The following is a 27,443-nucleotide window of genomic DNA, read 5'->3' on the forward strand; positions in this document are numbered from 1 at the left end:
ATAGCCACGGTGGCCTGGGGAGAGGCCACGAGGCTGGCCTCACGTCCACCGGTCAGTCCGGTGTGACTGCCCACCTGTTCTGGGCCATCACTCTCCCCGAAGTCTGCGGGCCAGGTGGGCCCGAGCTGCCTGCCCTCCCGTTCCCAGGCCCCACTGCCGGCACAGACATCCGGCCCCCAAGGACTGCTCCGACGGGGTCCACTTCTCACTTCACGCCCCAAGCTTCTCCACCTGAACCTGAGCCCCATAACGGTCTGGACGAGGACCTGATGACACTATGTCCCACCCCCACCCCAGCGAGTGACTTCCAGTTTGTCCATCCCCCTCCCCACAGGACAGGAGCTGTGGGGAGAGCATGAAAAGGGGACCCAGGTCCCGGCCCCTAACTCCCTCCCCCTCCCCCGCCCCCGCCAGGTGTGACCTCCATCACTTCCGAGTCTCCTCGTCCTTGGTCCTTGGTGCTGATGTAGAAAGGAAGGGAGCGGTCCTGGCACAGGGGACAAAGCCAGGTTGAGGGGGAGCATGCCCTGCGGGGTGGGGGCTGCTGAGGGAGGGAGTCACTCCGTTCCCAGGCTGGTCCCTGCGTGGAGGACCGATGGGGTGAGGGGCAGCTGTGGCCGCCAGGGAGGGGACAGAGGGGAGCCGAGGGACCAGCTGCCCAGCCCCAGCGGCTCTGGGGTCAGGGTGCCCAGGAGGCCTGCACCACTGCTGCAGCCCAGGCACTCCCACGGGCAAAGCGGTACCACAGCCAGGCCACGCGCACCCAGGGGTGTCCAGCCCCCAGCCCCTCCCCTGCCCCAGCCACCACAGGGCCACCGTCCACGCCCAAACACTCAAAAGTCAGATGAGTTTATTCAGAAAAGGCCTCTGCACCAGACTAGGAAAATGAGCCCCCCTCCCACACCCCCAGCCCATGAGGAGCCAGGTTACAAAGGTGGGGGCCGGGCAGCGGTACAGGACGAAAGAGGCGGGAAGTGAGGTCGAGGTAAGAAGGATGCTAAAGCCTTGGCCTTCCCCAAGGGCGGGACCTGCCCTTCCAGCAGTTGCAGTAGTGGCTGCAGTGACCAGCAGGGAGAGGCCCGCAGAGCTGGGCGCGGAGAACAGCTGGCGACATGGCTCCCAGGCCTGCGGCGGGGCGGGGCAGGGCCCCGGGCGTCCCCTTCCCTAGGGCTCTCCGGGCTCGACAGAGGGTCCTGCCTCCGTGGGCTCTGCCCTGTCATCCACCTCGGGTCCTGCGGTGGCTGGGCTCCCGGGGGCACCCTGCTCCGGCCCTGCCGGGCCACCTGCTTCTTCTTTGACCCCATTTTCACCCTCTTCAGCCACTGGGCGCCCTGACGGGGCAGGGGGCTGGGCGGCGGCCAGCGTCACGGTACCATCCCCGGCACCCTGCTCCGTCTTCCTGCGCTTCCTCACGTCGTCAGCCACCTTGGCCTCCAGGGGCTGGGGGCGGGGCTGCTCGGCCTCCTCCGGGGCTTGGCTGCCCACTTCCTGGGTCTCCGCCCCGAGGCTGCCCTGGCTGAGGGCACAGCCCTCCAAGTTCAGGGCGATCTTCTCCACCTCCGAGGCGCTCGGGCCCGGCTCCCCTGGGGCCCGCGCCCGCAGATTCGCCTCCAACTTCCTCTTCTTCCTCTCCTTGGGGTTTGGAGACTCTGGCCCCTGCTCGTCGCCGGCCTCATCTCCCTGGTCCTTCTCCGAGGCTCCAGCTTCCTGGGGCCCTGTGCCAGGAGGCTGGGGACCCTTGGCCACCGGGTCCCCCTCTTCATCCCTCCCTGGTCCGCAGGTCTGCCCCTGGGCTGCGGCCTCAAGGAGGGGCTCCCCAGGGCTCTCCTCCCCGTTGGCCTGCCTTGGGCGGGCCGGCCGGGGCGAGCAGGGAGGAGAGCACGGCCTGAACTTCTGCAGCTTGTCGTGGGGCCCCCAGACGAACCTGCAGCGGGGCCGGAAGTGCTCCCAGGCGAAGTACAGCAGCTCACGGCGCTGGTGCCGGCACCGCACAGTGAACACAAAGTAATCCAGGGCGCTCTGCCGCACGCCCGGCAGCTGCCGGCGCACCAGCGTCTCCTCCAGGAAGAAGCGGGCCAGGGGGGCCTGGTAGTGCTCCAGGCCCAGCTCCCCCAGCGACTTCAGGATGCGGGTGATGCGGAGGTTGTTGTGGCTGTGCCTGGAGGGGACAGGGGGCGCTGGCAGGGCTACGCGGGGCTGGGCGGCGCTCGGCCAAAGCCCACCCTTCCCTCCCCCGCCACCCCGAGAGCCTGATGTCCACCAGCAGAGACACTCCGGCCCACAGGCCAGTCTCTGTCCCCACCTGCTCCCCCGGCAGGGCCCCGGTCCCTGAGAAGACGGCCCGTGAGCCTGGACCATGTAGGTGAGGGACTGTGATGCACCCTCTAGAAGGGTGACTGTCCCCTGGGTCCCATGGAACACCCACCCCCACCTCAGCTGAAGAGGACCAGGTGGGGACCCTCCAGAGGCGGGGCCTCAGTTACCCATGGGCGAGGGTGGTTGTACCATCAGCAGAGTCATGCTCTGTGCCTCCCCCAAGCCCAGCGCTTCCCAAGGCAGGAGAGGGGAGTGCGCCTGCCACCCCCAGCGGGTGCGAGGCTCAGGGACGCTGTGATGGTGATGGAGCTCCCCTGACAACCTGACCCATGCCCACGTGGGCAGGGGGGCACAGCCACGAAGCTTGTGGACTCACGCGGCTTTCTTTAGTGCTCACACCCCTATCAGGTGGGGTCCACCCCCGCTCTGCAGGCAAGGAGGATGCCCAGAGCCTCAGGCACCGGCCCCGCAGGCCTCGTCCCCAGCCTGAGACCGGCTGTGCGGCCCCCCGAGCTGCTGGGCCCGGGCTGAGCGGCACCCTCACCAGCTGAGGTTCTGGAAGCGCTTCTGGTAGTTCTGCGCTCGGCATACGCGGCCCGTGTCTCGGTCCTTGAGCTGGATGCCGAAGAAGCCCAGCATGAGCTCGTAGGCCTGGACCAACCGCTTCCTGGCCTCCGTGGAGCTTTTAAACGCCTGCAAAACGCCCCCCGAGAGCAGCAGGGAGCTCAGGGTGGCGCCAGTGCAGTGTGGGGCCGCACGCCGCCCTCGGTCCCCGATTCATCCCGGGGCTTCGGCTCAGACCCTTAGGGTGAAGCGGCAGGGCGCAGAAGCCCAGGGATGCTCTCTTCACTCTGAGCTGCCGCAGGGTCTCTCTGAGGCCTGAGGCGCTGCTGTAGCCCCAGGGGGAACTCCCTGACCTGAGAGGGGACCTAAGGGACTCCAGGGCTGGACGCGGGGCAGCAAGCACGGCCCCGTCTCCTCGGTGCACCTGCCTGGCCTCTCTCGCGGGCTCCTTGGCTCCTGGAGCCCCCTCCCGATCGCCCAGGGCATCCCCAATCCAGCCCAAGCCAGGGCTGACCAGGGCAGAGCCCGGGCGCTCTGACTCTGCTCGTGGCCCCTGCCCGGACCCCTGGATGTGAGCGATCCTCACCGTCGGATTTCTCTGGAAGCCCGCAAGGAGCACTGAGGGCAGAGGCGAGGACCACTTGGGAGGGAAGATAGTTACACGGCTGGGGGGAGGGGCTCCTCTAGCTCCTGTACCTCCAGCAGCTCCGGAAGGGCACGTGAACCCCTGTGGCCAGCCAGGCCCCTCCCCGGGCCTTTAGACTCACCTCGACCTCTTGCAGCGTGAGGGGCTTGGCGTGACAGTTCACTCCCGGCTCCCGCAGGGGAAACAGCCTGTGAAGGAGGAGATGGCACAGGCCCCGGCAGTGGCAGACGCGGGCCACCAGCCACCTGGCACGCGTTGGCTGGGCAGCCTGGGGCGGCTCTCCGCTTGCCTCCGGGGGCTGGCGGGACCACACGTGCCACAGGTTCTCACCAGTCAGTAAAGCCAAGGGGCAAGGGTGGGAGAGCTCCAGGGAGGGTGCCCAGGATGAGGGCCCAGGACAGACCCACCTACAGAAGTCCCAGCTTGCCCACTCAGCAGCAAGGGCACCTGCCAGCCGCCCCCCGGGAAGCCCTCCATTCCTTTTCATTTTCACGTTCTTCTGTTCCTCCCATCATTAATGCTGTGGAATTATTCCCCGGGGAACCCTGCGCCCCGGGTTGGCCCCCTGCAAGCTGTCCTTAAAGGACACTGCGTTTGTGGGGCAGCATCCGGGGGCACCTCAAGGCACTGTTAGAACCCGCCCCCGCAGCACAGGGGCTCCGCGGACGGGCTCGGGACAGGCTCATGGGGCCTCCAGTCCGCTGGTTTGCTGCTCTTCCCGTCCCCATGAGCGGCAGAGGCTGTTTACAGCTGGAGAACCCGGGAGAACCCAGACTGCAGGACCCGGTCTCCCCTGCCCCGCCAGCAGTGCCGGGCACTGGGCCCTGAGGGCAGTGCGCTGTGCCTGGGAGAGGCGGAGCCAGGCTCCAGCCTTGGGGGGGCCTCAAGCCTCTCCTCCGGAGCCCCGCCCTGCAAGCTCGGCCCCGCCCTGCCCACTCACCACTGGATGTAGGAGTGATTATCCTCCAGGAGGCCGTACTCTTCCTTCCAGTTCTGAAGAATGTCTTCAATGAAACAGCCTGGGAGCCCCACGGGGACAAGTCAGCCAGGGCCCCGAAAGCCCCTTCCCCCACTGCCCTCCGCTCCTTTCGTGAGGACCTCAGGGCCTGGCAGCTTCAGGCTGTGCACATCTCGTGTGATTTTAACCCCACTTTGGCCGACTGCCACTCTGCCACCTGGAAAGCGGACCCTCATTGCTGATGGAGAGCAGACCTGAGTGGGCAGGCCCCATCCGGGAAGGACACGTGGTCCCAAACCTGCGCCTGTCTTTGCAGCAGGGGGTCCTCGCCATAGCCCACAAAGCACAGGCTGCTGGCCGGAATTCTGCCCTCAGACAGAACCTGCAGCCTGGGCTCCCGCAAGGCAGCCCGTTTCTGCAAAGGGCCAGGAGGGGAACAGCTGAGGCCGCCGGCCTGTGCTGTGGCGGGAAAGCAGCCTCAGACAGCGCGTAAGTGCAGAAGCAGGGGTGGTTCCAAGGAGACCTCACTATGGACACTGAGATCTGAATCTCATACGGTCTTCACATCTCACAAAATGCTATTATATCTTAAATCTTCCCCAACCATTTAAAACCGTAAAAACTGTTCTTTCCCGTTAGTTTACATATGCTGCTTTCCCACTATAGAGGGAGAGTCGGGTAGTCGGACAGAGACGGTGCGGCCTGCAAAGCCACCAGCATTCCTTGCCTGGCCCTTCGGAGCACGTTGGCCAGTGGATCCAGGCCAAGGGTTGGGGACCTGGCAGCCCCTCGGCAGCTTCCAGGGGGCCCCGTGGGGCTATCCGAAAGCCACGTGTCCAAACCAGGTCCCAGCAGACCAGACAGGCAGAGGGGAGAAGGGGGCCCCCCGAGGCTGGAGCTGTCAGCAGCTGAGCAGGTACACACCGTTAGGCAGGAACCGAATCTCGTTTTTGTAGAAACTCAGGTTGGGCATGTCACCACTGGCATCTCCTTCCACCAAATCCTGAGGAGCCAGAGAAAGGTGCCAGACAGGACATCACCAAAACAGGCCGCCTCCAAGGGCCCCTCACGCTGAAGCGTTCCTGGGATGGGTGGGAGGGAGCGGGTGTCTGCTCTTGGCCCCTGAACCTCCAGGCATCCGGAAGGCTGGTGAAGACCCCGAGTGCCAAGCCTGCGCCCTCCACCCCGAAGGTGAGGACAAGCCTCCACACTTGGGGGACAGCAGCCACCTCTGACCACCAGCGACGACCTTCCCCCCACCAACGCGGGCCAGGGCTGGGAGGGCCCCTTCATCTGCACCCCAAAGACAGCCCAAGGATCGCTCGAGACTCTTGGGTGCAGACAGCGGGGGCTGAGGGAAAGGAGGCTGTGAGACGGGCTAGCGGTGCCGGGCCTCCTGTGGACGAGCTGCCGGCTGGCGCCGTCACGTGTTTTAAAGGTAAGGGCACTGAGATGGGAGTTAGGGCGCCGTGCTGTCACCCCATGATTAGGGGAAGAAGCAGCAGGCCCAGCTGGGGTGTCCGGCAGGACGTGGGACATTGTCTGAGAAGGGCTGGTGGGACACTGTCCAGCTGGCCTTCTCCGGGAGGAGGATTTGGTCCTGGGTGGGCTGCAGGGGGCAAGGGCGCTGCAGGCAGCTACCTACCGGGTAGTGGTGCCGGTACCTGCGTGTGTCCCGCGCTGCTCGCCAGTTTCGGGACCCTGTCACCTTGAGCTGGGAAGAGAGGAGATTGGATGAGACCCCTCCCCACTCCTCAAGGCGGCCAGCAAGCAGGACCCACCCCACGGAGCCCCCATCCTGGTGACGGCAGCGAGGACCTGGGCTGTCAGCAAAATCAGAGGGGGTGGGAGTAGCTGGAGTGAGGCTGGCCCCCTGCTGCTCGCTCCAGCCCTCAGGACCCCCAGGCCAATGTGCACTCTTGGGGTGGAGCCCCCCTGACTCTAGTTTCACTTTCTCCTCCCATGTTTGCTGGCTACCCTGCTTGGATCACACCCCAGGACCTCGCCCTGGGAACCCCGCCTTTCCCAGCACTTCCTCCTTGCGCTGTGCTCTAAGTTGTCACCTAAGGGGCTGTGTCCCTAAGGGCAGTGGCCTTGCCAGGAGGGGCCCCAGATGCTTCCCATGGTGGGCTTCTTAGCCAGATGCCAGTGTGGCCAATGGACAGCGGATGAAACTGAAACTCAGCAGAAGCTGGCCCCGCCCCTCCATCAGTTTCCATTTGTCTGCCCATGGAGCTATGGTGGTGACAGTGTCCTCTCACCTACGCTGCACCATGCCCGGTGGGCATCTGCCTGGGGAAAGAGCCATTCCTGCCCTGTGACTCCTGTGACCTGTGACCCTGACCACTGCCCAGCCTACCTCCCTGAAACACTAGAGAAGTGCTGAGGCCGCCGGCCTTCCAGCCAGGCCCAGGAGCCCCTTGGGGTCCCTCTCGCTGACTGACCAGTCCAAGACAGAGAGAAACCTGAAAACCAAGCTCTCATCTGCTACAGGGAGAATCCATCCCCGACACCACACAGGCTGGAATTCAAGACTCCCTAGACATGGTGCCAGGACGCCCTCATCCCAAAGTGAGGGGACACATGGTGACAGCTACCACTTGGGGCCTTCCCTCTTACCCAGAACCCCAGCTGCACCCACTCCGGGAGTGTAACACCCGGCGAGTGCTAGCAAGTAACGGCTGGTAATGATGAGTAACCATGGTTATGACAAGTAACCAGTGGTGACAACGAGTAACCGGTGGGCACAGCCGGCCACCCTGGCGCAGGCACGCCACACCCATGTAGTCCTAAGGCCACCTCCAAGACGGCGTGCGGCCAGCCCCCGCCCGACGGGGTGGGTGCTGCGCCCAGTGAGGATCGTGGGGGTGGGGCAGGCTGGGCGCTCTGGGGCTGAGGGAAGCTGGAGTCCTGGACAGTGGGGCAGGGTGAGGTGAGCCCCGAGGCGCGCCGGGTGGAGGAGGGAGCTCCGGGAGGCCGAGGGGAGCAGTGGGGTGGCCAGCACTGAGGGCTGGGGCCTCTTTAGAGGACAGAGCCAGGGCCTGAGGCTGGGGTAGGACAGAGAGGAGTCCAGGATGTGCGGGGCCACCCCCTTGAAGAGGTGTCCTTACGCAGATCTGGTCCTGGGGACAGGGGTCTGAGGGTGGCCCTGGATTCCCTGCAAGGTGCCCTGGTGCGGGGGCGGATCTCAGGGTGCCCTGGGGATCACGATGGGGGAGGAGGACAGGGCCGGGAAGAGGGCAACCGCTGGAGATGGGGAGCCGGGCCCCAAGCCGGGTCTCCGGGAGGGGCCTCCACACTCGGCCCCGGGGTCGGGGGGGCAACGATTTTCCAGGAGCCGGGCCTTGCCCCCTATTCCAACGCCGCCTCCCCAGGGGCGCCGGGTCCCCAGCGCGCGGGGGCGGCACCTGGAACGCGCTGGGCCGCGCGTCCGCCTCGGCCTCCACGTCCCCCGGAGCGCCGGCCTCGCCATCCTCGTCGGCTCCGGCCCTCGGGCCCTCGCCGTCCTCCTCCTCGTCCTCCTCCCAGGTCGAGTCGCAGTCCGGGTCCTCCATACTCCAGCGGCGGCGGGACCCGCTCCGGCGGAAGCGAAAGTGATAGAGGGAGGAAGCGCGGGGGCGTGCCGGGGGGCGTGCCAGGGGGCGTGCCGGGGGCGGGCCCGGGGCTGCCGACTCCGTCCGCCCCGCCCGGAGGAGGCCCATCCCCAGGAGGACCCCTGAAGGATGTCCCCCTGGAGGAGGCCCATCACCCCGAGAAGGCTCCTCCGGAAAACGCTCACCCCCTTCCCCCGTGAGGTTGCCTCCCACATGCCCACCTTGGTGATTTCTCCCTGGAGAGGCCCCCTGGAGGATGCTCCCCGCGGACACCCCCTCAGGATCCTCCCAGAATATCCCTTCCCCCTGGGAAAACGTCCCTCCCAAAGATGTTTCCCTGGAGGATGCTTGCCTCCCCAGCCCACCAACCTGAAAAGTCTCTCTTCCACTGTCTGGGAATGTTCCCCTCCACCCTGAGATCCCCACCCTGGAGATCTTTTTCTTGGAGGATGCTTACCTCCTAGAAGTCCAGAACCATCCCCTGGAAGAAGCCCCGCCCCCACGTCCTCCTCAGAAGAATGTAGCCCAGGATGCGCTCTCCTCTGAGGATGTTTCCAGAGGGTCCCTGTCCCCCAGAGCATCCCCCAGAATGTCCCTTCCCCTCCAGAACATTCCCCCTGGAGGATACCTCTCTCCACCATGGTGCCCCCTCAGGATGACCTGAGGCAGGATGTCCCCCGAAGGGTGGCCCCCTGGAGGTTGTCCACAGCAGATGTCCCCCACCCTGTACGAATTTGTGGAGGATGTCCCCCCGCAAGGATGCCCCCAGGAGGACACCCCCTGGAAGTTGTCCCCCAGGTGTCCCCCCAGGATGCCCTCCAGGTGTCGGCTGGGGCAGCAGTCTCATCAGATTTCCTTTGGGGACTGAACTGCTTTCAAGCCCCCTCAGATGGTTGGTAGAACCCATCTTCCTGAGCAGTAGGGCAGAGATCCCTGTGTCCCCTCCAGAAGTTCACAACTGGGCAGTTTGCTTCTTCAAGGCCAGCGGGAAAGTCTCTCTCCAGTAGAGAGTCCCATAGTGCAGTGTCCTCGTGGGTCTGCCCTCCTGTCCCCCTTGCTGCATTATAGTGGTTATAAGAAAGCACAGGGGCTGCCTGCACTTACGAGGGGGCACCAGGCAAAGACCCAAACACCTGGAGGCAGAAATGACTGGGGATCACCCTCGGGGCTGTTCAACACAGACTGAGGCCCAGCCCAGCCCCCAGGGATGCTGACCTCGCCCAGCCCTGCAAGTCAGCTACCAGGCCTCAGGGGACGTGACCTGCCAATCTTGGCCACAGGCACAGCTAAAGACCTTTTTTGGTGCTGGTGCCAATTCCTTGCAGGCTCACCAACCTGTTACCTCTCTGGGAACCATCTTGCCTGGACGACTTTCTAGAAGGACAGTGGTGACTCCGCCAAAGGTATGGAGCTCTGGGCATTTCTGCAAATAGTCTGCCACCGATGGCCTGGGCAGGTGTCCCGAGGAGCAGGTGACAGGAGAGCTGCCAGGCATCGGGTGGGGCTGGCCCACCGCAGGCTGCGGCCACGGGCCTGGCCTTCACCTTAGCTGACTTGCAGCTGGCCTCGGAGGCCCTGGCTGTGACTTCCAGCCTCTGATGAGGCACTGATGGGTGCTGGGGTGCCCTCCAGGGTTGGGCAGCTCTGAGAGCACGTGGGTGGGCAGGCTCCCCCGCTCTGCCCCAGAGAACAGACAAGCATGCAGCGGAGACAGGGCCATGGCCCCAGCCTGCGGCGCTCAGAGCACAGCCTTCCCACGGCTGCCTGCGGCCACGCACAAGGCTTGTTCTCAGATGCTGCCCAGCTTCCACTTTACAAGTGCCATTCACACCCAACTGCACCTGGGCTCCGTCTAGATCCACCCCCCCGCGACCCGTGGCAGGAGGTTACCGCCGAGGCTGTGATCTTCTGCTGGAGCCTTACCCCACGGGGGCCCCCCATGCAGCAGGTCTGACCGTGGGGTGCAAGCTTCTGCCCCAGTTGCCCACACAGGAAAGTCGGGCTGGAAGGCCAGGGCTGCTCAGGGTTGGCAGACCCGACCCAAGACGCTCAACCTGACACAAGACACTGCCGGACAACGTCAGCCCTGCCGGGGAAGCGAGTGCCGGCCTCCGACCCCGCGCCAGGTGGCCTCAGCCCATGGAGCTCCTGGCCTGGCCTCGTGGGCTCAGCCTGTTCTGACCTCGTGCTCCTGGTGCTGGGGGACGGGTGGCATTCAGTGTCCTCGTGGTTTGTCCAGATGAGGGCGAGCGCCTTCGCCGTCACTCGGGAGGCCCGGCTGTGCCTTTCAACACGAGCTCAGCCAGAATTCTCGCCTTCACGTTCGTTTGTTCTTCGGAAGGAGGCACCAGTTCCCGCTGGTTTGCTCTCCTGACATTTTGCATTTGAAGGGTTGCTTACATGCAACGAAGTAGCCACTGGAACCCATTGTTACTAGGTTGTATATTCATTGTATCAAGTGATCCAGTACATCAAAGTTAGCTTCAGTTATAAATCTTGCAAAAATACAACTTCCTATTGTAGAAGTTAACTTACTTTGGTATCAAAACCACACAACTCCAGGTTGCTTTTTTGTGTTTTAATGTCCCTCAGTCAAACACAAGCGTACCTCGGCCAGCCCGGGGCCCAGGCTGCGGCGGGTCAGCCCCACGTCCTGCCTCCCTCCACATGCTCATTTGGTCTGTTGCAAGTTACTTGAGAATACAAAAATAACCGCTACAAATTCTCTGTGTCGGCATATAAAAACTGAGCAAAAATTATCTCAGTAGTCTGTTACCTTAAAACAAAACATCTCAGAAAAAATACAACACAGGTTTAACTTCTGCAGTATTTTTTTTCATATAAAACACTAGTAAAATAGGCTCCTTAAAAATTAAATAGTGAAACATCAACCAAATTATATACATTGTTACAGTACAAGTGAGTGAGGCAAAACACCCAGTTCTCAGTCTCTCGGGTGGTGGAGGGGCCGGTGCCCGCGGCCTGACGCTCTCCTGAGGCCGCGGTCAGTTGACAGCGGTAGACAGATGGACAGATGGACAAACGGGAAGACCAGGGCTCCTCAGAGCACAGAGGGGGTCGGTGTGTTATTGCTGGCTGTGCCCCGCTCTCTGCCCACGCAGCCTGGTTTGCAGGCCCGTGCCAATGCTTAGCCACAGGTGCAGCTCAGCCGTCGTCACGAAGCCACGAGTGTCCAGCGTGATCGTGGCCTGGGCTCACACCTCTCGGGTCTCAGCATCTGAACGGGTCCTGTTCCGGTCGTCAGGGGCCATCTGAGCCCAGGCGATCTGAGTGGCACCGCGGGAGCCTCTGGCACCTGAGGGCAGGCAGCAGGCCCAGTGGCATTTGACCCGACCGCCTGGTGACCACGGTGCCCGCCTGCTGTGAGCGTCTACGTCCGGCGCCGCTTGGCCGCGCTGGGGCTGGAGGGGTTGCTGTTGGCGGTCAGGACTTTGTCGGTGACCCGGCTGCGCTTCCGCTTGTCCGGCCCCTCTTTGGACCCCAAGTCTGAGTTGCTCTTGTCTTTGTCTTTGCTGGACTTTTCTGTTGCTTTCCCCAAGCTTCCTGAAGATGAAAAAACTGGGAGACAAAATCATTTGGCTGAAAACAGAATATCCAAAATTTTATTTCATCTTCCTGTTCAGTTTAAGAAGTCTACACCTACACACATGACATTGACCCCAAAAGGCTCCTCCTGAACTGGGGGTGCCCATGTGGCCTGCCCCTTGGGGGAGCGTGCCCGTCTTTGCTCCTTGGGGTTTGCCCTGCACTGAGACGGCCGCCACCCGTTCCACTTCAGTCGGACACCCTCCTGCACCCCGTGACCACTGACCGGGCCCGGGGCCAGGCTGTCCTGTGCCCCCTTCCCCGCCCCGTGCCGGCCCCGTGCGTGACCTCCCAGCGTGGGAGGCTCTGCCTGAGCAGACGGAAGCGGCCTTCTCAGCTGCTGAGCCAGACGCCAGGTCCTGGCTGCCCGTGACGGGGAGGCCTGGCCAGGCTGGGGTGCTGTGCCCCTGGGGCCCCAGGAGGGGTGGGCGAGCTCCATACTTACCATCATCGGCCACATTGTGGGGGTCCACGTCTTCCTTCATTTCCTCGTTCGTATCCTCCTCAATGACCACTTTTCCTGGGGGGAGACGGCCGATGGTGACCTAGAGCCCGGGGCGGTGGGCGCCACAGCCCCACCCGACCTGCAGCGGCTCAGGCCAGGGGCTCCTCCTGACTCGGGAGGCGCGTATGTCCTTCAGGAAGTCCTCCCCCCGTCCCGGGGGCCCCCAGACCTCCCCCTCCAGAGGGCCCAGCATCCCCCTCCAGTGATGCTCACTCCCCGAGGCTCGTGACCTTCACCCTGACACCACCGCCCTCGGCCTTTCCTAGTTCCCAAATCTGCTCTCACCCGAGTCTTACCTTCTCGGACTTCTTGAATGATTTCTTCTGGAAGGACGAAGTTCCTCTCTGGATTTGGGAATGGAAGAATCTCAGACTCGTGCTGATGGCAAACAGGGCATTTTGGGTTTTTTTAAGAAACAAAGAAGAAAACTTGATTTTAAAAGTCACATTGAAAAGAAAATGTGACTAAAGACATGTATGAGACAACTCAGGAGCGACCAATGAACACACGTGACCGTCTTGGGGGCTGCAGTGGGCAGGCGCAGGACTGAGACCTTTCTTCTTTCTCTTGTGCAGTCTACAGGGGCTGGCTTATCACAGAGACCCAGATAAGGCAAAACTACAGTGCGGGCCACAGGCAGGCATCACGATGGGAATAAGGGTTTAGTGTCACCTGAGATGATGCCGGGCCGCTCCGCCGGCTGGCACGCCTCCGGGGGCAGTCAGGCAGTGCTGTCATGCCGGCGTGGCCTGGCTGCATGGGCTCCCCCTCCAGGAGAGCGCCTTCAGAGCCTGCGACAGCCGTGAGGAAAGGCCATGGTGCCTGGGTCCCGTGTCCGGAGGGAAGGAGCCAGGGAGGCAGGGAGAGCCACCCCCGTGGAAACCAGGTAAGCAAAGCAAAATGGAGGGCGGTCACACACATGCCAGAGGGAGTGAGGCCCCGAAAACACGGACCACCGGACGAAGAGAAAGGTGAGCTGGTGGGAAGGGTCTCTAGGTTGGGAGGGGCGTCAGGAGACAGGGCCTCCAGTCCCCAGCTTGGGAGCTGTGCTGACAAGGCAGGTGGTCAGCATGTAAATGTGCCAACCCGCATCCGGGAGCTTCGCAAACCCCGAGGGCTCCTGGGCTCATGGTCACCTGCGGGGTGCGGTCCACAGACTCATGTTTAACCCCGAGGGCTCCTGGGCTCACGGTCACCTGCGGGGTGCGGTCCACAGACTCATGTTTAACCCTGAGGGCTCCTGGGCTCACGGTCACCTGCGGGGTGCGGTCCACAGACTCATGTTTAACCCCGAGGGCTCCTGGGCTCACGGTCACCTGCGGGGTGCGGTCCACAGACTCATGTTTAACCCCGAGGCCTCCGGGGCTCACGGTCACCTGCGGGGTGCGGTCCACAGACTCACGTTTAACCCCGAGGCCTCCGGGGCTCACGGTCACCTGCGGGGTGCCGTCCACAGACTCGTATTTAACCCCGAGGGCTCCGGGGCTCACGGTCACCCGCGGGGTGCCGTCCACAGACTCATGTTTACGAGGCCCCAGGGGACCGAGGCATCAGCTCCATAGCGGTGCTGGGGTCTAAGGAAGCGGGGCGGGAAGGGCCACCTGTCCTGGGCTGAGACCCCTGGGTGGCCCCCCACAGTGTCACGTGGGCCCTGTGCTGGGCGTCACAGCCACAGGACCTTGGAGCCAGGGCTGGTGCCTGAGAGCCAACTGTCTCTCCTACCGCACCGGGGCCCCCCAGGACAGGGGCCCTGCCACACTCATCTCTGTGTCTAGCTCCTGGCCCCCAGCCTGGAGTCGGGGTGCAGGAAGTTCCTGGGGGTCGAGTGACCCCCAACGTGACAACCATGGGAGCTCTGTCAAGCCTCTGAACACAGGAATTCTCGGGGAGCGGGGCCCCAGCTCATGGGCATGGCCCCTCTGCAGGGCCTGCTTTAGTTTAGCGACTTGTCCTCGAGTTTCCTGGGTACTGACTGTGGGCCAGGAGGTCAGTTCCAGGGCCCAGCTGTCAGTTCCCCTTTCTATGCGAGGACGAGGAGGCGCAAACGACTTCCCAAGACCAACAGGGAGCAAATGGCAGCGCGGTTTATGGACACAAGAAGGCCCGGGCTTCGCTCTCCACCTCACAGATGTGCAGCAGGTCTCAGCTGGGGGGCTGGGGCAGCCCCAAGTCCCGAGGAGAGGCAGAGCCTTGCCTAACCCCAGCACGGTCTCCCACCCTGCTGGTCACCTGACATCCCCACTCCCACTCATTCTCCAGACACCCCGGCCTCCTCTGCGTTCCCTGACGCACCAATGCCTGCTGCCACAGGGCCTTGACACCTGCCATTCCTCTGCCGGGAATGCCCACCTGTCTTTTCTGCCGTCCTGGTTACCTAGTTAATCTTTTCCCCCTCAGACACGGCCAGCTGGGGGTTCCATGAGGCCTGGGCCCCTGCCTGCCTGGTTCTCACAGAAACCACCGTATTCATCTTAATGTGACTCAGACCCGGTCACCTCCCTGCCTGTAGCACTCGGGGACTTTCCACAAGACTGACAATGGCCTAAGAGCCCCCTCCCATGAGCTTCAGCTCCCTAGTTATCTCCTGGCAAGACCTTAACCGACCACCCCCAACCCCCCACCTAAGGCAGTTCCATGCGATAACTAGCTACCGTCATTAGGCTTGTGTTTTTCGTGAAACTACTCAGAGCTATCTTGTTCAACAACTGGTCCCCTGTGGGACATCCCAGACATCAAGGTCCCTGAGGCCAGGGCCCGGCAAGGACCCAGGGAGGAGGCACGGAGGGGGCTCCCTGCCACCAGCTCTGTCTGGGGAGCGAGGGGCTCTGGCCCTGGGAGGACGGGGGAGGGTGGGGTCCTGCTCACCAGTGCCTGCATGTCATACATGGTGCTCAGGTGGTCCCAGATGACCTTGGATGGGACCTGCCGCCCGATGTTCTGGCTGAACTTGTCTCGGATACAGATCATGTGGAAGTGCCGGTTCACACCTGCAGAAGGAAGGGGTCAGCTCGTGGGGAGGGGCGCGCCAGCAGGTAGGGTGGAGAAGAGAGGTGGGGGGCAAGGGGGCGAGAGGGGCAGCGGTTGGAGGGGGTGGCGGTTAGGGGAGCAGGGGTGCGGGGGGAGAGGAAAGGGCAGGGGTCAGCGGGGAAGGAGTAAAGAGGGGCCGGGGTGGCTGGGCGCAGGAGCGGGGGCTGAGGGAGGGGGTGGGGTGCGCAGGTGGGGGCAGGGTCGGCGGGGGTGCAGGCACAGGAGGCCCCGCCCCGTCCGCCCCGCGCGCGCCCCCGGCCGTTGCCCGCCGCCCCGCCCCCACGCGGGTGCGCGGCCTCGGCGCGGCGCTCCGCTCACCGACGGGCTTGTGGCCCAGCATGGCGTGGAAGAGGCACACCTCCACCTCGGGGCTCCACACCACCGTCTCCTCGGCAGGGCTGGTGGCCGCTTCTCCCGGCCCCTTGTCGCCCGCCGCGCCGCCGCCGCCCACCTCAGCCTCCCCCATAGCCCGGCCGCCCAGCGACGAGCCCCCTGCGGGAGCTGGCGCGGCCACGGGCTCCGCGCAGGCGCACTCCACGGGGCGGGCGCGCGCTCGGTGGGTTCGCTCTCGGGCTCGCGCGCGGCGCCTGCGCAGGCGCAGCTGAGGGCTGGGTCGCGGCGACTCCTGGCGGCCCGGTCCCGCGGCGCAGCGCCGTCAGAGTGCGGATCACTGGAAGGAGTGCGTTTGGGGAGAGGAATGGAAACGCCCTAAATTAGGTTGTGGCGATATCTGCACAGCTCGGGGTAAACCCCGCTGAACTGTACGCTTTAAATGGCGGAATTTCAAGTTACACCCCAGTAAAGCAGCTAAGAAGAAAAGCAACAGGCAACCTACAATGCCTGCGAGTGGGGGCTCCAATAGCTTCCATTGCCCCTGGCCTGAGCGCTGCAGAGGGGCTCCTGCGCACCGGGGCAGGGGCGTCCGGGCCCATCCTCCCCGACCCGGGCCTCTAGAGTGGTCGGCAAGTGGGTTAACCCTGGCCGCGGAGGGGCGGGGCCTGGGCCTGGGCGGAGTCTGGTCCGAGGGTGGGGCCAAGCGGGGCGCCGGCCTGGGGGCAGTCCCGTGACGAGCTCAAAGCAGCACCCAATCGAGGCCGCCTGCTCCGCCCCGCCCCATCCCCGCCCACCTCGGGCTTTCCCCCGGCCCCTCCCCACCGGGTCAAGTCCACCGCGGTGCCCCGGGAGGGTACTCTAGGCGAGGAACGCTCTTCGCCTCCCGCTGAGTGTAGACTCTCCGTCAGGCTTCCGGGTCCCCTTCCGGCTCTGCGGCCTGCCAGCTGTGTGCTGAACCTCTCCAGGCCGCAGTGCCTTCCTCCGTGCAATGGGAGCGACGACGGCGCCTTCCCCGGGGGTGCTGATGGGGGCTGGTTTCTGCTTGGGGACCCGGGCACACGCTCGGGCTTCTTAGCAAACATTTGGAGCCACTCTGGCCAGCCTCACCCCCTGGGACAGCCCGGGGACTCAGAGCCTGAGTCTTGGCTTCCCATCCGTGAAGGGCGATGCTGGCGATGCCGGTCCCCACAAAGTGGGGAAACGTGGCCCATAGAGGATTCCACAATGGCCCAGGGCCACCAGCCGTCCTGGGAGCCACGATGTGGCTGGACGTTGTGATTCCAGCTGGGCCTGTGCTCCTCTCCTCTCTCTGACGCACAGGTGGGGCTCCCCTCGGGGTTGCTGCGAGGTGGGAATGAAGCAGAGCCCAAAGCCACTTAACACGGGCTCTGTCACACAGGAAGTGCTAACAGACAGTGGCCCTCACCATTGATCTCCCTACTGTTCCGGGACAGGTCGTGGTCCCTGCGCCTCCACCAGGTTCGCCCTCTGCTCATCCCCTACCCCATCCCTGCCTTCTTCAATCTGGAGAGCCTCCTCCCCCAGGAACCGCCCCCCGCCCCGACTGCCTTGGCTGGTTTGTGCCCCTCTCCTGCAGTCTCTTCGGCCCTGCCTGGAGTCAGCTGTGCCTGATTATTTTCCCCACTGCACTGGAGGTTCTGGGGGCAGGGCTGTGTCTTGGTCCTCTGTGGTGGCCACTGCACCTGCACCGTGTTTGGCCAGTTGCTGTGGTCCACAGACACCTGGTTCCCTTCGTTCTAGGCAGATCCTGGAATGCGTCCCTGGCAATCAGACTCGATGCAGAGACAGGTTGGACGATTTGGGCAAAAGGAAACCATCTTCTCCACATCTTTCTTACTCGAAGCCTCCCAGTTACTGCCTGTTTGTCTGCTCCACCAACTCTATCTGTGGGTTCTGTGCCCGCCTCCGTGCCCAGCGTCAGGATGGAGCTGAATGCCGTGCTCAGCTGCCAGGACTCTGCCTAATCCCAGTGATTTGGCTTATTTCCCTGTGTCGCACAGATGTGAGCACAGCTGGAGCTAGACTTAGGCAGGATTAAGGGATCGGGAGCACTGTGCCTGCGCCTTCAGCCTCTGGGTTTTGGTGAATCAAGCATCAGGCTTCAGAGCGACTGACTGCACTGGTGATCCAGCGTGGGTGACGGGGCCATCTGCGAGTTACTTAGGATGAGCAGCCGCAAAATAAGATGTGGAAAAAGTTTTAAAAAGTGAAATGCAGCTGGATAGAGAGATGTGTGTGGGCCCGGTGTGTTTCCTCCTGGGATGTTCATGAGAGTCTGGGCTGAAGGAAGCCCCTTAGCCCACGAGTGGAAAGCTGCTGGGGAGAAATTCCTCTGTTATGGGCAGTTTCTTCCCACCTGGTTACGAAGGCAAGGGGTGGGTGTTGTCTAGGGATGAAACATGGCTGGGAAAGAGGCGGTCACTCAGGTGTCATTAGCAGTTGATTGTTGAGTGCCTCCTGCATGCTTGGTACGGGGGTGTGGGTAGGGACTGGGCATGGTGACTGCTCTGCTGGGAGCCCACACTCTGGGGATCACACTGAAGAAGACATAAGATCTTACGTGAAGGAGTGGAAGAGAAGGGAGCTTCCCTGGGGATGAGGACAGCCCCAGGTGGCAGGACTTCAGAGAGAGGCCACAGGTGCAACCAGGAACCTGACTCTGAGCCCCACACTCTTGACTTCAGTGCACAGGGGTCCCTGGATCCTGGCATGGCTCAGACACCACCCCTGGACACACTCTGGGTGCTCAGAGCCCTGGACACGCACTGCAGGGGCCAGCTAAGACCAAGGGCTTCCCCTGGACGTTCTGGGCAACTAGACCTCCAGGGCCCTGGGAGGGGTGGGGGATGGGTAGCTCCTCCCCCAGTAAAGAAGACATTGGATCAAACTACCAATGTTATTTTTCACAGAACTAGAACAAATAATTTTAAAATTTGTATGGAAACACAAAGACCCTGAATAGCCAAAAACAGTCTTGAGAAAGAAGAACAGATCTGGAGGAACAATGCTCCCTGACTTCAGACTATACTATGAAACTACAGTCATCAAAACAGTATGGCACTGGCACAAAAACAGACACATGGGTCAGTGTGGACAGCAAGCCCAGAAATAAACCCACACACTTGTGGTCAATTATCTACAACAAAGGAGGCAAGAATATACAATGGAGAAAAGACAGTCTCTTCAATAAGTGGTGCTGGGAAAATGGACAGCTACATGTAAAAGAATGCATTTATAAAATTTTCTCACACCATATACAAAAACATAAACTCAAAATGGATTAAAGACCTAAATGTAAGACCAGAAACCATAGAACTCCTAGAGGAAAACATAGGCAGAACACTTTTTTACATAAATCATAGGAATATTTTTTTAATCTGTCTCCTAAAGGAAAGGAAATAAAGGCAAAAATAAATAAATGGGACTTATTAAACTTAAAAGTTTTGCATAGCAAAGGAACCCATCAACAAAACAAAAAGACAATCTACTGAATGGGAGAAAATATTTGCAAATGATATGACTGATAGGAGTTAATATCCAACATATATGAACAGCTCATACAACTCAACATCAAAAAAACAAACAACCAGATTAAAAAATGGGCAGAAGAGCTGAATAGACATTTTTCCAAAGAGAAAAATGCAGATGGCCAACAGGCACATGAAAAGATGCTCAACACTGCTAATCGTCTGGGAAATGCAAATCAAAACCGCAATGAGATATCACTTCACACCTGTCAAAATGGTTACTATCAAAAAAGAACACAAATAACAAATGTTGTCGAGGATGTGGAGAAAAAGGAACCTTCGTACTCTGTAGGTGGGGATGTAAATTGGTCTAGCTGTTGTGGACAACAGTATGGAGGTTTCTCAAAAAACTGAAAATAGGGCTTCCCTGGTGGCACAGTGGTTGGGAGTCTGCCTGCCGATGCAGGGGACACGGGTTCGTGCCCCGGTCCGGGAAGATCCCACATGCCGCGGAGCAGCTAGGCCCGTGAGCCATGGCCGCTGAGCCTGCGCGTCCAGAGCCTGTGCTCCGCAACAGGAGAGGCCACAACAGTGAGAGGCCCGCGTACCGCAAAAAACAAACACACAAACAAACAAAAAAACAACTGAAAATAGAACTACCATATGACCCAGGAATCCCACTCCTGGGTATATATATCTGAAAAACAGAAACAAAAACACTAATTCAAAAAGGTACGTGCACCCCAGTGTTCATAGCAGCATTATTTACAATTGCCAAGATATGGAAGCAACCTGTGTCCATCAACAGATGAATGCATAAAGAAGATGTGGTGCACACACACGCACTACACACACACACACACACACACACACACACACACACACACTGGAATACTACTCAGCTACAAAAAAGAATGAAATTTTGCTATTTGCAGCAACGTGGATGGACCTGGAGGGTATTCTGCTAAGTGAAATAAGTCAGACAGAGAAAGACAAATACTGTATGTTATCACTTATATGTGGAATCTAAAAAATTAAACAAACTAGTGAATATAACAAAAAAGAAGCAGACTCACAGATATAGAGAACAAACTAGTGGTTACCAGTGGGGAGAGGGAAGGGAGGAGGGGCAATATGGGGACAGGGAATTAGGAGGTACGAACTATTAGATATAAAATAAACTACAAGGATATGTTGTACAACACGGGGAATATAGCCAATATTTTATAAAAACTATAAATGGAGTATAAACTTTAAAAATTGTAAATCACTATATTGTACACCTATAACATGTAATATTGTACATCAACTATACTTCAATAAAAAAAATAAATAAGTTAAAGAAAATGATGTTGAGTTCCCCTCTCCATCCGACCGCGTATTCCACCTGCACAGAGCAAGTAGGGTCATGTGACAAGCGTCATGCCAAAGTCCCTGTGCCCGTGTGTGTGAGGGGCTGTGTGGCTTCACTGCCCTTCCCGTGTAAGATGAGGGAGGGTGAGCGGGCACACCCTGGGGGCTACACACGGGCTGAGGGAGGGAGCGCTGGGAGAGGCTGGTGGCGAGAGGGGAAGTCGACACGAGGTAGGTGGGGGAGGTGTGTGTGAGTGTGTGCATATGTGTAGTAAGGAGGAAGCCTAAAGGCACTAAGTACTGGGAGAGAAATACCAATAGAAGCCACAGATAATGTACACAGAACAAAGAGTGCTTCGTATTAAAAAACAAACTTTGAAAAGAAATCAGCCTACCATTTATCTACCTTTCCATCTATCTATTTGTCTATCCATCTATCGTTTATCCATCTATCATCTATCTTTTCTACCTTTCCATCTATCTATCTGTCTATCCATCTATCTATCTATCTACCTTTCCATCTATTTACCTGTCTGTCTGTGTATCCATCTATCTGCCATCTATCTATCTATCCATCTATTTTCTATCTATCTATGCATCTATTTTCTATATGTATCTATGTATCTATCTATCATCTATCTATCTATCCATCTGTTTTATATGTATCTATCATCTATCCATCTATCTATCTATCCATCTGTTTTCTATGTATCTATCTATCATCTATCTATCTATCCATCTATTTTCTATATGTATCTATCTATCATCTATCCATCTATCTATCTATCCATCTGTTTTCTATCTATCATCTATCTCTCTACCTATCTATCTATCTATCTCTCTACCTATCTATGTATCTATCATGGGAGGTAAGAGACAAATAATAGCGGCTCCTGGAGGGCGGAGGTGCTGAGCAGATGGGGCAGGGAGACGGGGAGACCCTTTCCCGTGTGTCCTTTTGTACACGGGGCTTTTTGAACCACATGAAGTGAGCTGCCCATTCAAAAAATTAAATGAAAAAAATCTAACCTGCGACATACTATTTGCAATCATTAACAAATGATAAATTTAATTACTTTTTATGAGGTATGATTGACGTAAAACATTCTATTAGGTTCCAGGTGTACAGCATAATGATTTGATATTTGTATGCACTGTGAAATTGTCTACTTATTGAGAAAAGATGGCATATTCCTTGTCCGGAAAAGAAGAGGGCTGTGAAGAACCAGCGGGCGGGCGCCAGGCTGAGGGGACCCGAGGAGAGCAGAACCCCAGGGCTCCACACTGAGATGCAGGCTGTGCAGGAACCTGGGCTCTGCACTGAGCTCAGGTCGTGAATTAACCACTCACCACCCACAGCCCTGCCTGCGCACGTGCCACGACGCTTGTACGTAAGCAACCTCACCACGGTCCCACAGTCAAGGACAGGGCCAGGAACTGACCTCCAGAAGCCACCCAGCCGTGACCCCCCTCCCTCCCAGCCCACCAGGCCTGCTCTGCTCTGGTCCCCATGTGCTCTTACCTGGGCTCCCTCTTGCAAGCCACCCTCCAGCCCCCTGGGGCCATAGATACCTCCCCTACCTTTGCCTGTCTCTCTCCTGCCCAGACTTCAGCTCTCAGGTCCAAGGTCGCCGCCCCAGGGGCCTCTCCCGACTCCCAGACAAGAGGGGCTCCTCTGCTTCCGTCTGGTGCCCACGCGGAGACCTGGGAGGGTACGCTAATGGGGGTGGAAGAACTGGGCGCTGGCCGGGGGTCCTGCTCGCCCACAGCCGTCCTCGGGCCTCGTCCCAACCTCTGGACCGGGAAGACAGCTCTGTCACCTCGGTGCCCGTGGCTGAGGGGCCTGGAAGGTGAGGAACCAGCCTCAGCTTGCAGCCCCACATCACACCTCTAGGGGGAGTTTCCCACCCACTGTTTGGACCCAAACCAGGGCTCCTGTCTCAGAAACCTGCAGGCAGGAGCCTAGTGAAGGCATTTCCTGTTCCCTGGGACCAGGCCCACCCCAAGGGTGCCAGTTAGGGTGTTTTTTTTAAAATTTAATTAATTAATTAACTAATTAATTTGGCTGCGTTGGGTCTTCGTTGCTGCGCGCGGGCTTTTCTCTGGTTGCGGCGAGCGGGGGCTACTCTTCGTTGCAGTGCGCGGGCTTCTCATTGCGGTGGCTTCTCTTGTTGCGGGGCACGGGCTCTAGGCACACAGGCCTCAGCAGTTGTGGCGCACGGGCTTCAGTAGTTGTGGCTCGCGGACTTTAGAGTGCAGGCTCAGTAGTTGTGGCGCACGGGCTTAGTTGCTCCGTGGCATGTGGGATCTTCCCGGACCAGGGCTCGAACCCGTGTCCCCTGCATTGGCAGGAGGATTCTTAACCACTGTGCCACCAGGGAAGCCCGTTAGGGTGTTTTGAAAAAGAAGTCCAATTCTTCAGGCCGGGCACTTGAGGAATCTCCATGATGACCGCAGGGCCATTTGTCCCACCCGCTGGGGGAGGTTCTGTGCTCAGCCCGGCCCTCGTACTGTTACCATCCCCACCACGTCACCCATGGGGCCCAGGGGAGGTGGGGAGCCCCGGGGGGAAGGCTCAGCTGCTGGTCACTCCTGACTGGTGGGGTGCTCAGCTTCCTTTTGGGGTTGCTAGATTTAACATGTAAAAATAGAGGATGCTCAGTTAAATTTGAATTTCAGTTAAACAATGAATAATTTTGCAGTAAAAGTATGCCCCAAATGTCACATAGGATAGACTTATATCCAAACTTATCCACCGTTTATTTAAAGATCAAAGTTAACTGGGTGCCCTGTATGTTACCTGTGACTCCTCACGGCTTTCGACTGAATTACCTTCCGGTCAGCAGCTTGGTTTGTCTTGAAACGTGAGGGCCGCCAGGTCCACGGTGTTCCGTCCGGCTCCCGCTGAAGCGAGCTGCAGAGAGAGGGACAGGGCGGCCCCGTCACCGCGGGGGCTCGTTAGCATGTGTAGAGGAGCTGAGGGGTGCAGGCTCTGATGGCTGCAGGGCACTGGTGCTACAGGTGCAGAGGGCCCCCCGGGAGGGGTGCACAGCCTCCCGCCTTGACGGAGGGATTCTTGGTGCGTTTGTGCGATGGAAAGCCGCGTGGAATCCTGCCGGGTGTGCACCTCAAGTCCCTGGGTCTGGGGAAGGAGGGGGCGAGTTCCGATAGACCCGGGCTGCTCGGTCGGCCTCTTGCCGGCGGCCTCGGCATCACCTGGGACTGGTCAGCAGTGCAGCGTCTCCCCACACGTGCGCACGTGCACGCAGCTCCCTCCAGGGGCCTCGGGGGGACCGAGGTGAGGGATGCCGCCTGACCACCTCCCACGCTCCCCTCCAGTGACCTCGAAGGCGGCGGGGGCCGGGCTGAGCTGCTTTTTATTGTCTTTTTATTTTCCAGTCTCTTGGGGGAGGTGACCTCTCGTTTCCTGCCTGTCCCGGGAAGTTGTGGCCATCCAAGCCCTGGGTCACAGCCCTTTGTCATCAGAGCAAGGCCCTGCTGGAAGGTCTTTGTTCAGCTGTGGGAGCCGGTGGCCTCACCTGTGACAGCAGGGACTGAGCCGATGGGAAATGAGAGGAGGGTCTCCCGGGCAGTGGCCGTCATGATCTCCTTTGTGGTGGGGAAACTGAGGCAGACTGGGTAAGTGGTCCCCTATACAAGGTGGGGGGCCAGGCTGAGTGCTCTGCTCGTGTGCCCCGGAGCACCAGGCCCCACCCTCTCACCTCCCCTGAGGGTGGGGTGCCACAGGACAGCACTCATTTTTCCCTTCCCTCCCCGCCTCCTCCTGTGGCCCCAGAGAGCCTGGGCACCCCTTTGCAGTGGGGCCCTTCCGGGGGAGGGGACCACCTCTGAGGGCTGTGGAGGTGGTTCGAGGTGTGGGGAAGGGGCCCTGCCACACACAGGAGGGAAGGCAGCTCTGGGTTGTGACGGTGCACAATGGGCCTTGTTCTCAGCTTCTCCGTGTGGTGTGGCCTCACCTCCGGGGGGGGGCGGGGGGCAAGGAGCAGACCCTGATCTCCAGAGGCTGGCCTCTTACCGATGTCAGCTCTGAAGACCCCTGTCCCCAAGGTGACTCAGCCAACTCCTGCTTCCCCCAAGCCCCGCTCTGTTTTTCTTAATGAGGCTTTTATGCAGTCAGCTGATGGCGAGTCATGCATCATGTTCCACTGTTACTCTCATCTCCTTGGCTCTCCTGGAGCCCTGGGACAATTAGGACTTCAGAGACACTGCAGGACGACGATGTGACAGTCGTGAGATGTGTGGAGCCTGTGCCTGGGTGACCAATCATCTCAGCTCTCGAAGCAGTTTCAGCGGGACGAGCCAGGCGGAATGTGTTTACAAAGATGGACTCTTTCCCCATTAATTCAGCTGCCAAAGGCCAGCTCTGCTTTCTTGAGCAGAAGGAAGAAAAGGAAATGATTCTTTGGGTCAACGTGGAGAACGGCTAACACTGTCTTTGTAAAAGGAGCGATTCTTTTCACAGGCGAGAGAAATCATCCTGAATTAAAATCCCTTCCGCCTCGCACTTTCTGAGTCGGGGTCCACAGCATCTGGGCCTCGGCGTGGTATCTGTCCGCTCTGAGGAGGGAAGGCGTGGGCTTTGAGGGTCGTCAGTATGGGCCTCAGGTGGGTACAAACTGCAGCCCAAATATGGACACAACGCAGGGGGACAAAGGAGTGACCACTGGGCTCACAGTTACCCAGCAGGACTGAAGCAAAAAGGCCCCTCCTCATGTTGTCTCAGGACCTGGGGGCAAGGAGAAAAGCCAGGAGCTTAGAGAGAAACAGGCATGATCCCTAGAGACTCAGAGCCAGAGTGACGACAGCCGCCTGGGACCAGCAAGTTTCACGAGGAGAGATGCTGGGCCAGAGCCGGGCCAGCCCGCGCCTCCTTCAAGTGTGAGGACAAAGTGCTGCCAGGCTCGGGGCCTCCTGGCACGACAGCATTGGGAAGGAGGTGGGTTCACAAGGCAGACGTGACCCCCGAAGGGAGTGCGGGCGCAGGTGCCGGGGGTGCAGCAGCACAGTTTCATCCCTTCCCCTGGCCCAGCACAGCCTGGGCTCCTGGAAAACAACGTCTCTATCATCATAACACTTAAGTGCCGTTAATGAGCGTTACCTGGCTAGAAGCACTGTCAGCCAGAGAGGAAGTCTTGACCGTGTCGTGGAGCGGAAGGTGAAAGTCTCCGATCAGACGTGTGAAGGGACATAGTGACCAGTGGGGAAGGAGAGCTCACACCACCAGGCTGGGGCGGGTGGAGCGATGGCTAAGAAACAGGTTTCACCGTGTTCTTGAAAGTTACAAAGGTGTCCTCTCCGAGACAGAGAGTAACCCTCTAACCTAGGGAAATTGGGGGGTGGGAGGGGAGTCAGCAAGGAGCATAAATGCCCCAAGTCTACCATCTTTCAGAGCAAGTGTATGTTGAAAAATCAAGAAATAAAGATGCCAGCAGATTTAAGGTTCTCGTGCTCACCCCGTGTCTTATAGCTCGGGCTGCTATAACAGAGACCGCACGCTTGCGGGGCTTATCCACGACAGACGTTTATTTCTCTCGGCCTTGGAGGCTGGAGGTCTGAGATCAGGGAGCCGGCACCGTCGGGTCCTGGTGAGGCCTCTTCACAGCTATAGACGAAGGTCTTCTCCCTGTGTCCTCACGAGGCGAGGGAGCTCTCTGGGGTCCCATTTACAAGGGCACTAATCCCATTGTGGGGGCTACACCCTCATGACCTCATCACCCACCTCCTAAGGCATCGCTTTGGGGATTAGGGTTTCAACACTAGAATTTGGGGGGACACTAACGCTCAGACCATAGGACACTGGAAGAACTAGGAGGAAACCCTGGAATAGACGCCCCTGGGGCATGGGGTGTGTGTGTGACAGGAGGGACCTGAGAAGGGCCTGGCTCACCAGCATCCCAGGCTGTGGTGAGCATGCTCAGAATGGAGCCTGACACACAGCCAGGTGCCACTGGGAGAGGCTGTCACCTTCTGACCCTCCGCTCTGTACTCTCTGTGCCATCCAAACTGTCTCGCACCAACTCTCTTTTTACGTCTATTAAAAAAATAAAATCCACCAAGGCAATGATCTCAGATGGTCCAGAAGAGGATCCGTAGAGAGACAGGGGTTGAAAAGCAAACTCGGGCAGATGCAGCGACCTGGTGCACCTGGAGGTGGGGGAGGGGTGGGCCAAGATGCTCTTGTATGAGTCATACAACTTGAGCTTGAGATTATTTCAAGTTAAAAAATTTAAAAATATATAGAGATAGAGAGGAAAAAAGATACGTGAAGGAGACCTACCGCAACAGTGAGTTTTGTTTTGAAAACTAGCATTGTATAATTTCATACATGATCAATTCCCAAATCCTGGCCTTTCTAGGTGTTCCAGAGCAAGGCTTTCTGATTAAAATAGTTCCCCAAACCTGCTTTGTAAAATGAAATCATTTCCATTTCATGTTAAGTCCACAGATGGAGGTGGTCAGTGTGAGGTGGTGGTGGGGAAGGCAGAGGGGAAATGAAAAGGGCTTTCAGGGCTGACCCCTCAAAAGGATCTCATGGGGTCACCAGGGGTCTCCCGTGAGCATTGGGGTATCTCTGACAAGACCACTTGGACCAGTTATAGCCCCAAAGATGGGGTGGGGGGTCTGCTGGGGTAGGGGTCACTCCGGAATCCTGGGAACTCATGTAGAGGCAGGTCCTGGTTTCAGCATTGCTCGGAGGAAACGCAGTCATGAAGACCCCCCCGCCCCTTGGTTTTACACAGGAGGGGAAGGACCCCCGAGACTTGGCCTGGGGGCAGCTGAGGACTCCCATGGCTCCTGGCAGCACCAGAATCCACCGGGTGATGCTGGGCCCCTGTCCCCCCTGAGGAGCCATGACGGGCCTGGCCGTGAGTGTGGTCTGTCGCGGGACAGAGCGTCTGGCGGGAGCTGTCCTGAAACAGTCACACATTACCTGGCTCACTGGGGGCCTGGCTGTGACTCTCTTGCCCAGGATGGACTTGCGCATCTGAGGAGTCCAATGCAGGATGGCCCCGGCGGGCAGGTTTTGACCATA

The 27,443-nt window shown here is 59.4% G+C and overlaps 2 protein-coding genes across 2 annotated transcripts; both read right to left on the reverse strand.

Annotated features, from left to right (window-relative positions):
* Positions 1–828: 828 nt before the first annotated feature.
* Positions 829–8,112, reverse strand: OGFR (opioid growth factor receptor). Its single transcript, XM_060123795.1, has 7 exons — positions 7,892–8,112; positions 6,130–6,198; positions 5,409–5,487; positions 4,467–4,545; positions 3,648–3,714; positions 2,861–3,009; positions 829–2,158 (listed from the first exon to the last, which is right to left on the reverse strand). Exons 1-7 carry the CDS (start codon positions 8,036–8,038, stop codon positions 1,165–1,167), a joined length of 1,584 nt encoding a protein of 527 aa, XP_059979778.1. The 5' UTR covers positions 8,039–8,112; the 3' UTR covers positions 829–1,164.
* A 1,230-nt stretch (positions 8,113–9,342) lies between these two features.
* MRGBP (MRG domain binding protein) lies at positions 9,343–15,733 on the reverse strand. Its single transcript, XM_060122726.1, has 5 exons — positions 15,534–15,733; positions 15,054–15,175; positions 12,485–12,566; positions 12,129–12,203; positions 9,343–11,656 (listed from the first exon to the last, which is right to left on the reverse strand). The coding sequence occupies exons 1-5, from the start codon at positions 15,679–15,681 to the stop codon at positions 11,469–11,471; spliced, it is 615 nt and encodes a 204-aa protein (XP_059978709.1). The 5' UTR covers positions 15,682–15,733; the 3' UTR covers positions 9,343–11,468.
* Between the last annotated feature and the right edge of the window lie 11,710 nt (positions 15,734–27,443).

Source organism: Lagenorhynchus albirostris, chromosome 15, assembly GCF_949774975.1.
Source record: "Lagenorhynchus albirostris chromosome 15, mLagAlb1.1, whole genome shotgun sequence".
Taxonomy (NCBI): Eukaryota; Metazoa; Chordata; class Mammalia; order Artiodactyla; family Delphinidae; genus Lagenorhynchus; species Lagenorhynchus albirostris.